This window comes from Oreochromis aureus, linkage group 2 (genome assembly GCF_013358895.1).
Source record: "Oreochromis aureus strain Israel breed Guangdong linkage group 2, ZZ_aureus, whole genome shotgun sequence".
Lineage (NCBI taxonomy): Eukaryota > Metazoa > Chordata > Actinopteri > Cichliformes > Cichlidae > Oreochromis > Oreochromis aureus.
The window spans coordinates 14,083,662-14,104,112 of record NC_052943.1 but is presented as its reverse complement, the minus strand read 5'-3'; the positions used below and the strand labels follow the sequence as shown (position 1 = coordinate 14,104,112).

General features: G+C 42.8%; 1 protein-coding gene across 4 annotated transcripts in view; it reads right to left on the bottom strand.

The window, feature by feature from the left end:
- Positions 1-62: 62 nt before the first annotated feature.
- The window catches only part of ahnak (AHNAK nucleoprotein), a 32,503-nt gene continuing 12,114 nt past the window's right edge, over positions 63-20,451 (bottom strand). The window contains exons 6-7 of one of the 4 annotated variants that reach the window (XM_039618894.1): positions 6,816-20,370; positions 63-5,087 (exon numbers count right to left, since the gene is read on the bottom strand). In XM_039618894.1, the coding sequence (XP_039474828.1) occupies positions 958-5,087; positions 6,816-20,370 (17,685 nt within the window). In that variant the 3' untranslated portion in view covers positions 63-957. Of the gene's footprint in view, positions 20,371-20,451 lie in introns of all 4 variants that reach the window. The other 3 variants (XM_039618897.1, XM_039618892.1, XM_039618887.1) reach the window with 3 other exon arrangements.

The window sequence follows — 20,451 nt, the reverse complement described above, 5'->3', positions numbered from 1 at the left end:
TGGTTGTGTTACCCTAAATAGCAACATATACTGATTTTCTTTTAAAACACTTTAAATTCAAAAAGGTTTTTTATTTAGTTTATTTGGTAGATTGCACACAAAATAATAGACCAAAATAATGATCTCTCTTGCATCTAGTCAATACTATTTCTTTGTCTATCAACAAAGAATTTGTATGCAAACAAATTAACATCAAGGGGGTACTATTTGTGACACTTAATGCAAGCATATGGTGTGTATACAAAGAGAGAGAGTGACAAAATGAAATAAAATCATTAAACAGACCATTAATGAGTGACAATAACACATGATTAGGAAAGAGATCCTGTTTAAAATAACTGAACCAAATGAATATTTGTGGTAAATGGCAAATTTAAGCAAATACATTTTGTTTAAAATGAACAGAACACTACTGACAGCACTTGAAAATGTAAAAACAGTTGCAGTATTGGTATATACATGATCACTCTTTACAATGTGTTATAAAAAGGCATCTTACTGATTATATATTATTAAAGTTTGAAAATAAAATCACTCCCTACTTAAAAAGGTAACTGTATTTGAGTGAATAAACAACATTTTAATCTTTAAAAAAAAAACATATTGGTTCTGTGCAATAGACCCCTGGACACAAATATACCACAACCATTCATTAACATTTATTTAATAGAATGAAAAAGAACACAGTGAGAAAACCCTGTAACAAACTATTGATGTGAGATGGCATATATTTATTAAATCTGGACTATATACAAAAAACAATATTTATTATTACAAATTAATCTTATTTACAGTTTGAAGGGATTTTAAACAATCTCATGCACTTCTGTTTGATTACTAAAAGATATTCATAATTAACCACACTGAGATGATTGTGCATGTCTCCTTAGGTTTTAAAGAAACAAAGAGCAATTTTCAATATTAGGAGAATACATTTGGTTTTAATTTGTCTCTTTATCACTTTGTGGGTGAAACTGATAGCTCAACTTTGGGGAACCTGAAACCACCTCTTGAACCACTATCACTGCTAGAGGATGAAGACAGTCTTGATTTTTTAGCAGGTAGCGAAACACCTGCACTCCCCTCCATTCGAGCTTCACTGTCATCTCCAAGTGTCACTTCATATGAGCCCTTTGACTTTGAACCAAAACCTCCAAAAGTACCAAACTTAAGCTTGCCTTTCTTTCCTTTGACTTTGCTTCCGAGATCTAAAGAAATGTCACCACTTTCAGCTTCTAATTGAGCTGAAGGAGAACTAACTGCCCCCTCATCACTGAAAGAGGAAGATCGATGTCTTGATTTCTTAAAAAGATCAAGTGAGGCTGATTTGCCTTTAGTTGACAAACCCAGTCCAGGATCACCCTCTAATTCTATTTTTCCGCCCATCATTTCCCCAGAATGTACACTTAGCTCTTTAGAGGTCTTACCTGCTTTTCCACTGCTACTTAATTCTGCCTCTGATCCGTGAAGGTCACCTACACTACTGCCCTTCGCTTTTGATTTGCCAAAAAATTTTGGCATCTTTACCTTAACTTTGCCTTCCTGTCTCAGCTCTGGACTGGGAACCTCAATATTTTGAGAACTGACTTGGCAACTAATAGATGGAGATTCTGTCTTGATGTCTACACTAGCTGCAGGTTCTGATTCAATATTTCCTCCACTTTCTTTGGTTTCCACCTGTGGCAACACAATGCCAAACTTTGGCATTGTGATTTTGGGAAATGTGACTTTACCCTCTGGGTACTTAAGTCCACCACTTGCACTTCCTCCTGAAAGACTTGCATTTATTTCTGAATCAGTCCCGCTTTGCATTTTAATATTAGAAGATTTTACTTTCATGTTTGACCCTTCCAAGTTAACATTTGCACTGTGACTGCCAGAGCCATCGATGGCAGATAAAGATCCATCTCCTTTTGGTTTTGGTGATTTTATATCTAATTCTACATCAGGAAAATGAAGCTTTCCAAACAGAGACTTCTTTGTTTTTGTTCCTTTGGCATAACTGTTTGTTATGTCTGCATCGATTTCTGTTGCTGGTGTTTCTATGTCACCAGGTTTCTTTGCCTTTCCTTTAACTTTTGGAAGTTTAAATTTTCCTTTTTTCCCCTTTACATTCATGTCAATATCAGCGGCATCAACACTTGCGTCAGTGTCTGGGAAACTAACTTCTGTTTTGAGACTTTTTGGTGCTGTACTGGGCATCTTGATATTGGATTTAGAATCTTCGAGAACTGGGGTTTTCATTGCAAACTTAGGACCTTTAAACTTAGGAAAGGTAACAGCAGTCTTTTCATCATCATTAGAGATGTTAGCATTTGGACCTTTTATGTCACCTTCAAACATGGGCACCGATGCATCCACTTCACCTTTAATTTTAGGCCCTTTTAGGTCAATTCCAATATCGGATGTTTTAAATTCATTGTTGGGTTTGGGAATGTTAATGTTAATGTCGGGGCCCTGCAACTTAGGTCCGGACAATGATGGAAGTTTGATTTTGGGTCCTTTGAGTTTTGCATCAGGACCTTCAACTTCTGGCCCTGTAATATCAACTTTCGGTGTTTTTACATTGATATCGGCCTTTATGTCGGCATCTGGACCCTCAACTTTTGGACCTTTCATACCAAAAGATGGCATTTTAATACTGGGCATATTCAGTGCACCTTTGGGTCCTTGAATGTCAAACTCTGGACCTTTGATATCCACCTTGGGGCCTTTGATGTCTCCCTCAACCTTTGGAGCTGAGACATCTCCCTTGAGTTTGGGCCCTTTCAAATTAATGTCAAAGTCTGGTAGGCTGGGTCCTGACAGTGATGGAAGGTTGAACTTGGGTCCTTTCAGTTTTCCATCAGGACCTTCAACTTCTGGTCCACTAATATCAACTTCAGGTGCTTTGACATTGACATCAGCTTTGGGAAGGTTTATGTCAACATCTGGACCCTCAACCTTTGGACCTTTGAAACCAAATGTTGGCATTTTGATTTTGGGCATTTCAAATCCACCTTTTGGACCTTCGATATCAACTTTTGGTCCCTCAATGTTGACTCCCGGTGCTTTCACTTTCCCTTCAATCTTTGGAACATCCACCTCACCTTCAACTTTGGGGCCTTTCAGATTGAAATCCATATCAGGCATGGAGATTTTTGGCCCAGATATATCTGGCATCTTGAATTTTGGTCCTTTGATCTTTCCACTCGGACCCTCAACATCAATGTCCGCTCCTTTGATATCAACTTCGGGGGCTTTGATGTCAATATCCCCTTTAGGAAGGCTGACATCAACATCTGGGCCTTCAACTTTTGGACCCTTCATACCAAAGGTTGGCATTTTGAATTTGGGCATTTTAAGTCCTCCTTTGTGGCCCTCAATGTCAACATCTGGTCCCTCAATGTCCACCTTGGGTGCCTTTATGTCTCCCTCAATCTTTGGAGCTGATACATCAACATCTCCCTTGAGTTTGGGCCCTTTCAAATTAATGTCAAAGTCTGGTAGGCTGGGTCCTGACAGTGATGGCAGTTTGAACTTGGGTCCTTTGAGTTTTGCATCAGGACCTTCAACTTCTGGTCCACTAATATCAACTTCAGGTGCTTTGACATTGACATCAGCTTTGGGAAGGTTTATGTCAACATCTGGACCCTCCACCTTTGGACCTTTAAAGCCAAATGATGGCATTTTAATATGGGGCATTTCAAATCCACCTTTTGGACCTTCGATGTCAACTTTTGGTCCCTCAATGTCGACTCCCGGTGCTTTCATTTTTCCTTCAATCTTTGGAATATCCACCTCACCTTCAACTTTGGGGCCTTTCAGATTGAAATCCACATCAGGCATGGAGATTTTGGGCCCGGATATACCTGGCATCTTAAATTTTGGTCCTTTGATCTTTCCACTTGGACCCTCGACATCAATGTCCGCACCTTTAATGTCAACTTCAGGGGCTTTGATGTCAATATCCCCTTTAGGAAGGCTGACATCAACGTCTGGGCCTTCAACTTTTGGACCCTTCATACCAAAGGTTGGCATTTTGAATTTGGGCATTTTAAGTCCTCCTCTGTGGCCCTCAATGTCAACATCTGGTCCCTCAATGTCCACTTTCGGTGCCTTTATGTCTCCCTCAATCTTTGGAGGTGACATATCAACATCTCCCTTGAGTTTGGGCCCTTTCAAATTAATGTCAAAATCTGGTAGGCTGGGTCCTGATAATGATGGCAGTTTGAACTTGGGTCCTTTAAGTTTTGCATCAGGACCTTCGATTTCTGGTCCACTAATATCAACTTCAGGTGCTTTGACATTTACATCAGCTTTGGGAAGGTTTATGTCAACATCTGGACCTTCCACCTTTGGACCTTTAAAGCCAAATGTTGGCATTTTAATTTTGGGCATTTCAAATCCACCTTTTGGACCTTCGATGTCAACTTTCGGTCCCTCAATGTCAACTTCCGGTGCTTTCACTTTTCCTTCAATCTTTGGAACATCCACCTCACCTTCAACTTTGGGGCCTTTCAGATTGAAATCCACATCAGGCATGGAAATTTTAGGCCCAGATATACCTGGCATCTTGAATTTTGGTCCTTTGATCTTTCCACTCGGACCCTCCACATCAATGTCCGCTCCTTTAATGTCAACGTCGGGGGCTTTGATGTCAATATCCCCTTTAGGAAGGCTGACATCAAACTCTGGACCTTCAACTTTTGGACCCTTCATACCAAAGGTTGGCATTTTGAATTTGGGCATTTTAAGTCCTCCTTTGTGGCCCTCAATGTCAACATCTGGTCCCTCAATGTCCACCTTGGGTGCCTTTATGTCTCCCTCAATCTTTGGAACTGACACATCAACATCTCCCTTAAGTTTGGGCCCTTTCAAATTAATGTCAAAGTCTGGTAGGCTGGGTCCTGACAGTGATGGCAGTTTGAACTTGGGTCCTTTGAGTTTTGCATCAGGACCTTCAACTTCTGGTCCACTAATATCAACTTCAGGTGCTTTGACATTGACATCAGCTTTGGGAAGGTTTATGTCAACATCTGGACCCTCCACCTTTGGACCTTTAAAGCCAAATGATGGCATTTTAATATGGGGCATTTCAAATCCACCTTTGGGGCCTTCAACATCAAACTCTGGACCTTCGAGGTCCACTGCCGGTGCTTTTATTTCTCCTTGCATTTTTGGAAGTTTGATGTCACCTTCAAGTTTAGGACTTTTCATGTTAAAATCCACGTCAGGCATGGAAATTTTGGGCCCGGATATACCGGGCATCTTGAATTTTGGTCCTTTGATCTTTCCACTTGGACCCTCCACATCAATGTCCGCTCCTTTAATGTCAACGTCAGGGGCTTTGATGTCAATATCCCCTTTAGGAAGGCTGACATCAACATCTGGACCTTCAACTTTTGGACCCTTCATACCAAAGGTTGGCATTTTGAATTTGGGCATTTTAAGTCCTCCTTTGTGGCCCTCAATGTCAACATCTGGTCCCTCAATGTCCACTTTCGGTGCCTTTATGTCTCCCTCAATCTTTGGAACAGACACATCAACATCTCCCTTGAGTTTAGGCCCTTTCAAATTAATGTCAAAGTCTGGTAGGCTGGGTCCTGATAATGATGGAAGTTTGAACTTGGGTCCTTTGAGTTTTCCATCAGGACCTTCAATTTCTGGTCCACTAATATCAACTTCAGGTGCTTTGACATTGACATCAGCTTTGGGAAGGTTTATGTCAACATCTGGACCCTCCACCTTTGGGCCTTTGAAACCAAATGTTGGCATTTTAATTTTGGGCATATCCAGTCCACCTTTTGGGCCTTCGAAGTCAATCTCTGAGCCTTTTATATTCACCTCAGGTGCCTTTATTTTTCCTTCCGCCTTTGGTATATCAACATCACCTTCAAATTTAGGACCTTTTAGTTTGAAATCTACGTCTGGCATGGACATCTTTGGTCCTGAGATATTTGGCATCTTGAATTTTGGTCCTTTGATCTTCCCACTTGGACCCTCAACATCAATATCAGGTGCTTCTATTTTCACTTCCGGTGTCTCTATCTCAGTGCTAGGTGTTGAAACATTTACATCAGCATCTGAAATCTCAACCTTTGGACTTCTAAATCCAAATTTTGGCATTTTGAACTTAGATCCTTTGGCTTTTGGTGTAGAGAGTTCCAAATCAAGGTCCACACCCTCAAGGCTGCCAGTTTTTCCTTTGAGGTTTATGTCACCTTGAGGCAATTTCATCTCACTGTCTGGTGCATTTACCTTTGGACCCTTGAAACCAAACCTTGGCATTTTGAATTTCATTTTCTTTGAACCAGTTTCTGGAATATCAATTGAAGCATCTGGTCCCTCAATTTCAGGTTTTGATAGGTGAAAATCCCCCTTCATGTCTCCTTTCAACTTTGGTCCCTTTAAATTGATGTCAACATCTGGCAGGGACATTTTGGGTCCACTTATTGTTGGAAACTTAACCTTGGGCCCTGAAATTTTTCCCTGTGGAGATCCAATGTCCATCTTGGGACCTTGGACATCTACTTCAGGGATTTTAATATCGCCTTCAACCTTTGGAGCTGATACATCAACATCTCCCTTGAGTTTAGGCCCTTTCAAATTAATGTCAAAGTCTGGTAGGCTGGGTCCAGACAGTGATGGAAGTTTGAACTTGGGTCCTTTCAGTTTTCCATCAGGACCTTCAACTTCTGGTCCACTAATATCAACTTCAGGTGCTTTGACATTGACATCAGCTTTGGGAAGGTTTATGTCAACATCTGGACCTTCCACCTTTGGACCTTTAAAGCCAAATGATGGCATTTTAATATGGGGCATTTCAAATCCACCTTTTGGACCTTCGATGTCAACTTTTGGTCCCTCAATGTCGACTCCCGGTGCTTTCACTTTTCCTTCAATCTTTGGAATATCCACCTCACCTTCAACTTTGGGGCCTTTCAGATTGAAATCCACATCAGGCATGGAAATCTTAGGCCCAGATATACCTGGCATCTTGAATTTTGGTCCTTTGATCTTTCCACTCGGACCCTCGACATCAATGTCCGCTCCTTTAATGTCAACTTCGGGGGCTTTGATGTCAATATCCCCTTTAGGAAGGCTGACATCAACATCTGGACCTTCAACTTTTGGACCCTTCATACCAAAGGTTGGCATTTTGAATTTGGGCATTTTAAGTCCTCCTTTGTGGCCCTCAATGTCAACATCTGGTCCTTCAATGTCCACTTTCGGTGCCTTTATGTCTCCCTCAATCTTTGGAACTGACACATCAACATCTCCCTTGAGTTTGGGCCCTTTCAAATTAATGTCAAAGTCTGGTAGGCTGGGTCCTGACAGTGATGGCAGTTTGAACTTGGGTCCTTTCAGTTTGGCATCAGGACCTTCGATTTCTGGTCCACTAATATCAACTTCAGGTGCTTTGATATCGACATCAGCTTTGGGAAGGTTTATGTCAACATCTGGACCCTCCACCTTTGGACCTTTAAAGCCAAATGTTGGCATTTTAATTTTGGGCATTTCAAATCCACCTTTTGGACCTTCGATGTCAACTTTTGGTCCCTCAATGTCGACTCCTGGTGCTTTCACTTTTCCTTCAATCTTTGGAATATCCACCTCACCTTCAACTTTGGGGCCTTTCAGATTGAAATCCACATCAGGCATGGAAATTTTAGGCCCAGATATACCTGGCATCTTGAATTTTGGTCCTTTGATCTTTCCACTCGGACCCTCCACATCAATGTCCGCTCCTTTAATGTCAACGTCAGGGGCTTTGATGTCAATGTCCCCTTTAGGAAGGCTGACATCAAAATCTGGACCTTCAACTTTTGGACCCTTCATACCAAAGGTTGGCATTTTGAATTTGGGCATTTTAAGTCCTCCTTTGTGGCCCTCAATGTCAACATCTGGTCCTTCAATGTCCACTTTCGGTGCCTTTATGTCTCCCTCAATCTTTGGAACTGACACATCAACATCTCCCTTGAGTTTGGGCCCTTTCAAATTAATGTCAAAGTCTGGTAGGCTGGGTCCTGACAGTGATGGCAGTTTGAACTTGGGTCCTTTGAGTTTGGCATCAGGACCTTCAATTTCTGGTCCACTAATATCAACTTCAGGTGCTTTGATATCGACATCAGCTTTGGGAAGGTTTATGTCAACATCTGGACCCTCCACCTTTGGACCTTTAAAGCCAAATGTTGGCATTTTCATTTTGGGCATTTCAAATCCACCTTTTGGACCTTCGATATCAACTTTTGGTCCTTCAATGTCAACTTCCGGTACTTTCACTTTTCCTTCAATCTTTGGAACATCCACCTCACCTTCAAATTTAGGGCCTTTCAGATTGAAATCCACATCAGGCATGGAAATTTTAGGCCCTGATATACCTGGCATCTTGAATTTTGGTCCTTTGATTTTTCCACTTGGACCCTCCACATCAATGTCCGCTCCTTTAATGTCAACTTCGGGGGCTTTGATGTCAATATCCCCTTTAGGAAGGCTGACATCAACATCTGGACCTTCAACTTTTGGACCCTTCATACCAAAGGTTGGCATTTTGAATTTGGGCATTTTAAGTCCTCCTTTGTGGCCCTCAATGTCAACATCTGGTCCTTCAATGTCCACTTTCGGTGCCTTTATGTCTCCCTCAATCTTTGGAACTGACACATCAACATCTCCCTTGAGTTTGGGCCCTTTCAAATTAATGTCAAAGTCTGGTAGGCTGGGTCCTGACAGTGATGGCAGTTTGAACTTGGGTCCTTTCAGTTTGGCATCAGGACCTTCGATTTCTGGTCCACTAATATCAACTTCAGGTGCTTTGATATCGACATCAGCTTTGGGAAGGTTTATGTCAACATCTGGACCCTCCACCTTTGGACCTTTAAAGCCAAATGTTGGCATTTTAATTTTGGGCATTTCAAATCCACCTTTTGGACCTTCGATGTCAACTTTTGGTCCCTCAATGTTGACTCCTGGTGCTTTCACTTTTCCTTCAATCTTTGGAATATCCACCTCACCTTCAACTTTGGGGCCTTTCAGATTGAAATCCACATCAGGCATGGAAATTTTGGGCCCGGATAAATTTGGCATCTTGAATTTTGGTCCTTTGATCTTTCCACTTGGACCCTCCACATCAACGTCGACTCCTTTAATGTCAACTTCAGGGGCTTTGATGTCAATATCCCCTTTAGGAAGGCTGACATCAACATCTGGACCTTCAACTTTTGGACCCTTCATACCAAAGGTTGGCATTTTGAATTTGGGCATTTTAAGTCCTCCTCTGTGGCCCTCAATGTCAACATCTGGTCCCTCAATGTCCACCTTGGGTGCCTTTATGTCTCCCTCAATCTTTGGAACTGACACATCAACATCTCCTTTGAGTTTGGGCCCTTTCAAATTAATGTCAAAGTCTGGTAGGCTGGGTCCTGACAGTGATGGCAGTTTGAACTTAGGTCCTTTCAGTTTTGCATCAGGACCTTCGATTTCTGGTCCACTAATATCAACTTCAGGTGCTTTGACATCGATATCAGTTTTGGGAAGGTTTATGTCAACATCTGGACCCTCCACCTTTGGACCTTTAAAGCCAAATGTTGGCATTTTAATTTTGGGCATTTCAAATCCACCTTTTGGACCTTCGATGTCAACTTTTGGTCCCTCAATGTCGACTCCTGGTGCTTTCACTTTTCCTTCAATCTTTGGAATATCCACCTCACCTTCAACTTTGGGGCCTTTCAGATTGAAATCCACATCAGGCATGGAAAATTTAGGGCCGGATAAACCTGGCATCTTGAATTTTGGTCCTTTTATCTTTCCACTTGGACCCTCGACATCAACGTCCACTCCTTTAATGTCAACGTCAGGGGCTTTGATGTCAATATCCCCTTTAGGAAGGCTGACATCAACATCTGGACCTTCAACTTTTGGACCCTTCATACCAAAGGTTGGCATTTTGAATTTGGGCATTTTAAGTCCTCCTTTGTGGCCCTCAATGTCAACATCTGGTCCCTCAATGTCCACCTTGGGTGCCTTTATGTCTCCCTCAATCATTGGAACTGACACATCAACATCTCCCTTGAGTTTGGGCCCTTTCAAATTAATGTCAAAGTCTGGTAGGCTGGGTCCTGACAGTGATGGCAGTTTGAACTTGGGTCCTTTCAGTTTGGCATCAGGACCTTCGATTTCTGGTCCACTAATATCAACTTCAGGTGCTTTGATATCGACATCAGCTTTGGGAAGGTTTATGTCAACATCTGGACCCTCCACCTTTGGACCTTTAAAGCCAAATGTTGGCATTTTAATTTTGGGCATTTCAAATCCACCTTTTGGACCTTCGATGTCAACTTTTGGTCCCTCAATGTCGACTCCCGGTGCTTTCACTTTTCCTTCAATCTTTGGAATATCCACCTCACCTTCAACTTTGGGGCCTTTCAGATTGAAATCCACATCAGGCATGGAAATTTTAGGCCCGGATAAATGTGGCATCTTGAATTTTGGTCCTTTTATCTTTCCACTCGGACCCTCGACATCAATGTCCGCTCCTTTAATGTCAACTTCAGGGGCTTTGATGTCAATATCCCCTTTAGGAAGGCTGACACTAACATCTGGGCCTTCAACTTTTGGACCCTTCATACCAAAGGTTGGCATTTTGAATTTGGGCATTTTAAGTCCTCCTTTGTGGCCCTCAATGTCAACATCTGGTCCCTCAATGTCCACCTTGGGTGCCTTTATGTCTCCCTCAATCTTTGGAACTGACACATCAACATCTCCCTTGAGTTTGGGCCCTTTCAAATTAATGTCAAAGTCTGGTAGGCTGGGTCCTGACAGTGATGGCAGTTTGAACTTGGGTCCTTTCAGTTTGGCATCAGGACCTTCGATTTCTGGTCCACTAATATCAACTTCAGGTGCTTTGATATCGACATCAGCTTTGGGAAGGTTTATGTCAACATCTGGACCCTCCACCTTTGGACCTTTAAAGCCAAATGTTGGCATTTTAATTTTGGGCATTTCAAATCCACCTTTTGGACCTTCGATGTCAACTTTTGGTCCCTCAATGTCGACTCCCGGTGCTTTCACTTTTCCTTCAATCTTTGGAATATCCACCTCACCTTCAACTTTGGGGCCTTTCAGATTGAAATCCACATCAGGCATGGAAATTTTAGGCCCGGATAAATTTGGCATCTTGAATTTTGGTCCTTTGATCTTTCCACTTGGACCCTCCACATCAATGTCCGCTCCTTTAATGTCAACTTCAGGGGCTTTGATGTCAATATCCCCTTTAGGAAGGCTGACATCAACGTCTGGGCCTTCAACTTTTGGACCCTTCATACCAAAGGTTGGCATTTTGAATTTGGGCATTTTAAGTCCTCCTTTGTGGCCCTCAATGTCAACATCTGGTCCCTCAATGTCCACCTTGGGTGCCTTTATGTCTCCCTCAATCTTTGGAACTGACACATCAACATCTCCCTTGAGTTTGGGCCCTTTCAAATTAATGTCAAAGTCTGGTAGGCTGGGTCCTGACAGTGATGGCAGTTTGAACTTGGGTCCTTTCAGTTTGGCATCAGGACCTTCGATTTCTGGTCCACTAATATCAACTTCAGGTGCTTTGATATCGACATCAGCTTTGGGAAGGTTTATGTCAACATCTGGACCCTCCACCTTTGGACCTTTAAAGCCAAATGTTGGCATTTTAATTTTGGGCATTTCAAATCCACCTTTTGGACCTTCGATGTCAACTTTTGGTCCCTCAATGTCGATTCCTGGTGCTTTCACTTTTCCTTCAATCTTTGGAATATCCACCTCACCTTCAACTTTGGGGCCTTTCAGATTGAAATCCACATCAGGCATGGAAATTTTAGGCCCGGATATATTTGGCATCTTGAATTTTGGTCCTTTGATCTTTCCACTTGGACCCTCGACATCAATGTCCGCTCCTTTAATGTCAACTTCAGGGGCTTTGATGTCAATATCCCCTTTAGGAAGGCTGACATCAACGTCTGGGCCTTCAACTTTTGGACCCTTCATACCAAAGGTTGGCATTTTGAATTTGGGCATTTTAAGTCCTCCTTTGTGGCCCTCAATGTCAACATCTGGTCCCTCAATGTCCACCTTGGGTGCCTTTATGTCTCCCTCAATCTTTGGAACTGACACATCATCAACATCTCCCTTGAGTTTGGGCCCTTTCAAATTAATGTCAAAGTCTGGTAGGCTGGGTCCTGACAGTGATGGCAGTTTGAACTTGGGTCCTTTCAGTTTGGCATCAGGACCTTCGATTTCTGGTCCACTGATATCAACTTCAGGTGCTTTGATATCGATGTCAGCTTTGGGAAGGTTTATGTCAACATCTGGACCCTCCACCTTTGGACCTTTAAAGCCAAATGTTGGCATTTTAATTTTGGGCATTTCAAATCCACCTTTTGGACCTTCGATGTCAACTTTTGGTCCCTCAATGTCGACTCCTGGTGCTTTCACTTTTCCTTCAATCTTTGGAATATCCACCTGACCTTCAACTTTAGGGCCTTTCAGATTGAAATCCACATCAGGCATGGAAATTTTAGGCCCGGATATACCTGGCATCCTGAATTTTGGTCCTTTGATCTTTCCACTCGGACCCTCGACATCAATGTCCGCTCCTTTAATGTCAACTTCAGGGGCTTTGATGTCAATATCCCCTTTAGGAAGGCTGACATCAACGTCTGGGCCTTCAACTTTTGGACCCTTCATACCAAAGGTTGGCATTTTGAATTTGGGCATTTTAAGTCCTCCTTTGTGGCCCTCAATGTCAACATCTGGTCCCTCAATGTCCACCTTGGGTGCCTTTATGTCTCCCTCAATCTTTGGAACTGACACATCAACATCTCCCTTGAGTTTGGGCCCTTTCAAATTAATGTCAAAGTCTGGTAGGCTGGGTCCTGACAGTGATGGCAGTTTGAACTTGGGTCCTTTCAGTTTGGCATCAGGACCTTCGATTTCTGGTCCACTGATATCAACTTCAGGTGCTTTGATATCGATATCAGCTTTGGGAAGGTTTATGTCAACATCTGGACCCTCCACCTTTGGACCTTTAAAGCCAAATGTTGGCATTTTCATTTTGGGCATTTCAAATCCACCTTTTGGACCTTCGATGTCAACTTTTGGTCCCTCAATGTCGACTCCCGGTGCTTTCACTTTTCCTTCAATCTTTGGAATATCCACCTCACCTTCAACTTTGGGGCCTTTCAGATTGAAATCCACATCAGGCATGGAAATTTTAGGCCCGGATATACCTGGCATCCTGAATTTTGGTCCTTTGATCTTTCCACTCGGACCCTCCACATCAATATCTGCTCCTTTAATGTCAACGTCAGGGGCTTTGATGTCAATATCCCCTTTAGGAAGGCTGACATCAACATCTGGACCTTCAACTTTTGGACCCTTCATACCAAAGGTTGGCATTTTGAATTTGGGCATTTTAAGTCCTCCTTTGTGGCCCTCAATGTCAACATCTGGTCCCTCAATGTCCACCTTGGGTGCCTTTATGTCTCCCTCAATCTTTGGAACTGACACATCAACATCTCCCTTGAGTTTGGGCCCTTTCAAATTAATGTCAAAGTCTGGTAGGCTGGGTCCTGACAGTGATGGCAGTTTGAACTTGGGTCCTTTCAGTTTGGCATCAGGGCCTTCGATTTCTGGTCCACTGATATCAACTTCAGGTGCTTTGACATTGACATCAGCTTTGGGAAGGTTTATGTCAACATTTGGACCCTCCATCTTTGGACCTTTAAAGCCAAATGATGGCATTTTAATTTTGGGCATTTCAAATCCACCTTTTGGACCTTCGATGTCAACTTTTGGTCCCTCAATGTCGACTCCCGGTGCTTTCACTTTTCCTTCAATCTTTGGAATATCCACCTCACCTTCAACTTTGGGGCCTTTCAGATTGAAATCCACATCAGGCATGGAAATTTTAGGCCCAGATAAATTTGGCATCTTGAATTTTGGTCCTTTGATCTTTCCACTCGGACCCTCGACATCAATGTCCGCTCCTTTAATGTCAACGTCGGGGGCTTTGATGTCAATATCCCCTTTAGGAAGGCTGACATCAACGTCTGGGCCTTCAACTTTTGGACCCTTCATACCAAAGGTTGGCATTTTGAATTTGGGCATTTTAAGTCCTCCTTTGTGGCCCTCAATGTCAACATCTGGTCCCTCAATGTCCACCTTGGGTGCCTTTATGTCTCCCTCAATCTTTGGAACTGACACATCAACATCTCCCTTGAGTTTGGGCCCTTTCAAATTAATGTCAAAGTCTGGTAGGCTGGGTCCTGACAGTGATGGCAGTTTGAACTTGGATCCTTTCAGTTTGGCATCAGGGCCTTCGATTTCTGGTCCACTGATATCAACTTCAGGTGCTTTGATATCGACATCAGCTTTGGGAAGGTTTATGTCAACATCTGGACCCTCTACCTTTGGACCTTTAAAGCCAAATGTTGGCATTTTAATTTTGGGCATTTCAAATCCACCTTTTGGACCTTCGATGTCAACTTTTGGTCCCTCAATGTCGACTCCTGGTGCTTTCACTTTTCCTTCAATCTTTGGAATATCCACCTCACCTTCAACTTTGGGGCCTTTCAGATTGAAATCCACATCAGGCATGGAAATTTTAGGCCCGGATATACCTGGCATCTTGAATTTTGGTCCTTTGATCTTTCCACTCGGACCCTCGACATCAATATCTGCTCCTTTAATGTCAACTTCGGGGGCTTTGATGTCAATATCCCCTTTAGGAAGGCTGACATCAACATCTGGGCCTTCAACTTTTGGACCCTTCATACCAAAGGTTGGCATTTTGAATTTGGGCATTTTAAGTCCTCCTTTGTGGCCCTCAATGTCAACATCTGGTCCCTCAATGTCCACCTTGGGTGCCTTTATGTCTCCCTCAATCTTTGGAACTGACACATCAACATCTCCCTTGAGTTTGGGCCCTTTCAAATTAATGTCAAAGTCTGGTAGGCTGGGTCCTGACAGTGATGGCAGTTTGAACTTGGGTCCTTTCAGTTTGGCATCAGGACCTTCGATTTCTGGTCCACTGATATCAACTTCAGGTGCTTTGATATCGACATCAGCTTTGGGAAGGTTTATGTCAACATCTGGACCCTCCACCTTTGGACCTTTAAAGCCAAATGTTGGCATTTTAATTTTGGGCATTTCAAATCCACCTTTTGGACCTTCGATGTCAACTTTTGGTCCCTCAATGTCGACTCCTGGTGCTTTCACTTTTCCTTCAATCTTTGGAATATCCACCTCACCTTCAACTTTGGGGCCTTTCAGATTGAAATCCACATCAGGCATGGAAATTTTAGGCCCGGATATACCTGGCATCTTGAATTTTGGTCCTTTGATCTTTCCACTCGGACCCTCCACATCAATGTCCGCTCCTTTAATGTCAACGTCGGGGGCTTTGATGTCAATATCCCCTTTAGGAAGGCTGACATCAACATCTGGGCCTTCAACTTTTGGACCCTTCACACCAAAGGTTGGCATTTTGAATTTGGGCATTTTAAGTCCTCCTTTGTGGCCCTCAATGTCAACATCTGGTCCTTCAATGTCCACTTTCGGTGCCTTTATGTCTCCCTCAATCTTTGGAACTGACACATCAACATCTCCCTTGAGTTTGGGCCCTTTCAAATTAATGTCAAAGTCTGGTAGGCTGGGTCCTGACAGTGATGGCAGTTTGAACTTGGGTCCTTTCAGTTTGGCATCAGGACCTTCGATTTCTGGTCCACTAATATCAACTTCAGGTGCTTTGATATCGACATCAGCTTTGGGAAGGTTTATGTCAACATCTGGACCCTCCACCTTTGGACCTTTAAAGCCAAATGCTGGCATTTTAATTTTGGGCATTTCAAATCCAGCTTTTGGACCTTCGATGTCAACTTTTGGTCCCTCAATGTCGACTCCCGGTGCTTTCACTTTTCCTTCAATCTTTGGAATATCCACCTCACCTTCAACTTTAGGGCCTTTCATATTGAAATCCACATCAGGCATGGAAATTTTAGGCCCGGATAAATTTGGCATCTTGAATTTTGGTCCTTTGATCTTTCCACTCGGACCCTCGACATCAATGTCCACTCCTTTAATGTCAACTTCGGGGGCTTTGATGTCAATATCCCCTTTAGGAAGGCTGACATCAACATCTGGACCTTCAACTTTTGGACCCTTCATACCAAAGGTTGGCATTTTGAATTTGGGCATTTTAAGTCCTCCTCTGTGGCCCTCAATGTCAACATCTGGTCCCTCAATGTCCACCTTGGGTGCCTTTATGTCTCCCTCAATCTTTGGAACTGACACATCAACATCTCCCTTGAGTTTGGGCCCTTTCAAATTAATGTCAAAGTCTGGTAGGCTGGGTCCTGACAGTGATGGCAGTTTGAACTTGGGCCCTTTCAGTTTGGCATCAGGACCTTCGATTTCTGGTCCACTAATATCAACTTCAGGTGCTTTGATATCGACATCAGCTTTGGGAAGGTTTATGTCAACATCTGGACCCTCCACTTTTGGACCTTTAAAGCCAAATGTTGGCATTTTAATTTTGGGCATTTCAAATCCACCTTTTGGACCTTCGATGTCAACTTTTGGTCCCTCAATGTCGACTCCTGGTGCTTTCACTTTTCCTTCAATCTTTGGAACATCCACCTCACCTTCAACTTTGGGGCCTTTCAGATTGAAATCCACATCAGGCATGGAAATTGTAGGTCCAGATATACCTGGCATCTTGAATTTTGATCCTTTGATCTTTCCACTCGGACCCTCGACATCAATGTCCGCTCCTTTAATGTCAACTTCAGGGGCTTTGATGTCAATGTCCCCTTTAGGAAGGCTGACATCAACATCTGGACCTTCAACCTTTGGACCCTTCATACCAAAGGTTGGCATTTTGAATTTGGGCATTTTAAGTCCTCCTTTGTGGCCCTCAATGTCAACATCTGGTCCCTCAATGTCCACCTTGGGTGCTTTTATGTCTCCCTCAATCTTTGGAGCTGACACATCAACATCTCCCTTAAGTTTGGGCCCTTTCAAATTAATGTCAAAGTCTGGTAGGCTGGGTCCTGACAATGATGGCAGTTTGAACTTGGGTCCTTTGAGTTTGGCATCAGGACCTTCAACTTCTGGTCCACTAATATCAACTTCAGGTGCTTTGACATTGACATCAGCTTTGGGAAGGTTTATGTCAACATCTGGACCCTCCACCTTTGGACCTTTAAAGCCAATTGTTGGCATTTTAATTTTGTGCATTTCAAATCCACCTTTTGGACCTTCGATATCAACTTTTGGTCCCTCAATGTCGACTCCTGGTGCTTTCACTTTTCCTTCAATCTTTGGAACATCCACCTCACCTTCAACTTTAGGGCCTTTCATATTGAAATCCACATCAGGCATGGAAATTTTAGGCCCGGATAAATTTGGCATCTTGAATTTTGGTCCTTTGATCTTTCCACTCGGACCCTCCACATCAATGTCCGCTCCTTTAATGTCAACTTCGGGGGCTTTGATGTCAATATCCCCTTTAGGAAGGCTGACATCAACATCTGGACCTTCAATTTTTGGACCCTTCATACCAAAGGTTGGCATTTTGAATTTGGGCATTTTAAGTCCTCCTTTGTGGCCCTCAATGTCAACATCTGGTCCCTCAATGTCCACCTTGGGTGCCTTTATGTCTCCCTCAATCTTTGGAACTGACACATCAACATCTCCCTTGAGTTTGGGCCCTTTCAAATTAATGTCAAAGTCTGGTAGGCTGGGTCCTGACAGTGATGGCAGTTTGAACTTGGGTCCTTTCAGTTTGGCATCAGGGCCTTCAACTTCTGGTCCACTAATATCAACTTCAGGTGCTTTGATATCGACATCAGCTTTGTGAAGGTTTATGTCAACATCTGGACCCTCCACTTTTGGACCTTTAAAGCCAAATGCTGGCATTTTAATTTTGGGCATTTCAAATCCACCTTTTGGACCTTCGATGTCAACTTTTGGTCCCTCAATGTCGACTCCTGGTGCTTTCACTTTTCCTTCAATCTTTGGAACATCCACCTTACCTTCAACTTTGGGGCCTTTCAGATTGACATCCACATTGGGCATGGAAATTTTAGGCCCAGATATACCTGACATCTTGAATTGTGGTCCTTTGATCTTTCCACTTGAATCCTCAACATCTATAGCAGCTTTTTTAATGTCAACTTCAGGTGCGCTGACATCACTTCCAACTTTAGGAAGGCTGACATCAATGTCTGGACCTTTAACTTTTTGACCTTTCATACCAAAGGATGACATTTCGACTTTGGGCATTTGAAGTCCTCCTTTATGGCCCTCAATATTAACATATCTTCCTTCAATGTCCACTTTTGGAGCTTGTACGTCTCCCTCAATCTTTGGAGCTGACACAGTAACATCTCCCTTGAGTTTCGGTCCTTTCACAATGTTGTTGAACTCCTCCAAATTGGGACCCCGTGATGATGATACGTTGACTTCAGGTGCTTTAACATTAATGTCAGTCTTGGAAAGTTTAATATTAACATCCTGACCTTCAGGCTTTGGACCTTTTATGCCAAGAGATGGCATTTTAATATTGGACATAATAAGTCCACTGTTTTGGCCTTCACTGTCAACTTCTTTTCCTTCAATCTTCATTTTTGGAGCTTTTATATCCCTCTCAAGGTTTGGTACATCAACATTTCCCTTCATTTTGGGACCTTTCACACTCATGTCCAAATCTTTCAGCTTAGTTCCTGACAATGATGGTAGTTCTATTTTTGATCCTTTTAGATTCACATCAAGGTCTTCAGTGTCCACTTGCGGTCCTGTAATATCAAAATCAGGTGCTTTAACATCAATACCAGTCCTGGGAAAGTTTATCTCTAGACCTTTAACATCAATCTCGTGCGTTTTTATCTCCCCTGTTATCCCTGCTTTATTTTCAACTTTAGATATTTTGGTGTCAGTTTGGGATTTGAAAAGTTTTAGATCAACATCTAGACGCTCTGCTTTTGGAACTCCAAATTCTGCAGCAGGCACTGTGACATTTACTTGTGTTCTTTTAATATCAACACTTGGTCCTTTAATTTTTACATCCTTACTGTCAATAGAAGGTTTTTTTGCTTTAATGTCAGCTTCAGGAATTTGTACCTGAGCGTTTGTTCCCTTATATCTCTCAGTGTCTGTATTTGAACCTTTAATGTCAAATTTCAGTCCTGCTGTATTTCTCTCACCAGTTAAATCACCTTTTCCCTCAACCTTGTTCAGCCCAGATATGGATGGAACATTAACATCCGTTTTGCATTTGCTATCACTCGTTGGGAGTTTGATTTGAATATTAGAGTTGATTTCAGCACTTCCAATGTTACTTTCAGACTCTGGATGTCTTACACTCAAAATTGACCCTTCAGTGCTGGCTCTGGGGCCCTTGATCTGAACACCGGCTCCTTTGATGTCCAGTTCAGATTTTTTTGAGGAAAGTCCTGAGGTAACATTATCTAATGTTATTGTTGATTGTTCTATCCTGCCATCTTTCAAATTTGCATCAGTATCTAGCGTTCCTCCTATTCTGATATGTGGAATGTCAGTACTACCTGATCCTTTCGTCTGCAGGGGACTAATTGTAATTCCAGATATCTTAACTTTTGTCCTCTCATCTAAAGTACTGTCTGAACTTCCCGTCTGTGCTTTCTCTGTGGTTGCAGTCAAAATTTTCATTCCTTTTCCTGGTAAAGACAGGCTAACTGACCCTCCGTTTTCGTCAGTTGAAATTATCCCAGCACCCCCTGACCCTCCTGTAACATGGCTGCCGGCAGTGTTTTTGTTGTCTCTTAGTGTCACACTTATTTCTGAATCCTGAACACTTTCATCTCCTTGCTCTCTACTCCCTCTTGAAGTTTCAGTGCCTTCCTGGCATTTACTACCTGTTACTCCAAAGCTAGGAACCTTAAATCTGAGATCACTTCTTTCTTTTTCCTCTCCTATATGCGTTGTAGTTTGAACCCCACCATTGCCCCGGCGTGTCACAGTGGAAGTGATTTTTGGCCCAGTGTAAGTTATGTCGCCTGACTCAAAAACACCTTCTTCTGCTCCCATTTTACCTGAAGGGCTGCCATGTGAGATTCTGATATGAGAAGATCCATCTCCAGATTCGTGCCTTAGCCCTTTGACGTCTGGGCTTGAAAGTTCAAGTTGCTCACTTATGCCACTTGGCATATCTACTGTGTAAGTAGTGATACGACGAGTGATGGTAGTAATTGTGCTGCCATCGCTGCTTGTGCTGCTGTGCCGCTCCGTGCGAACATCCACTCCCTCTGCAAGGTCTTCAGATTTCAGCCTTGGTTTTATCTTTCTTGTGTATATTCGCTTATAATCTTCATCATCCCCACTCTGTTGATTGAATGACACAAACATGCAAGTGTTACAGCACACCCTGTTTTAGTCCACTAGCTTTCCTGCAGACATATGAGT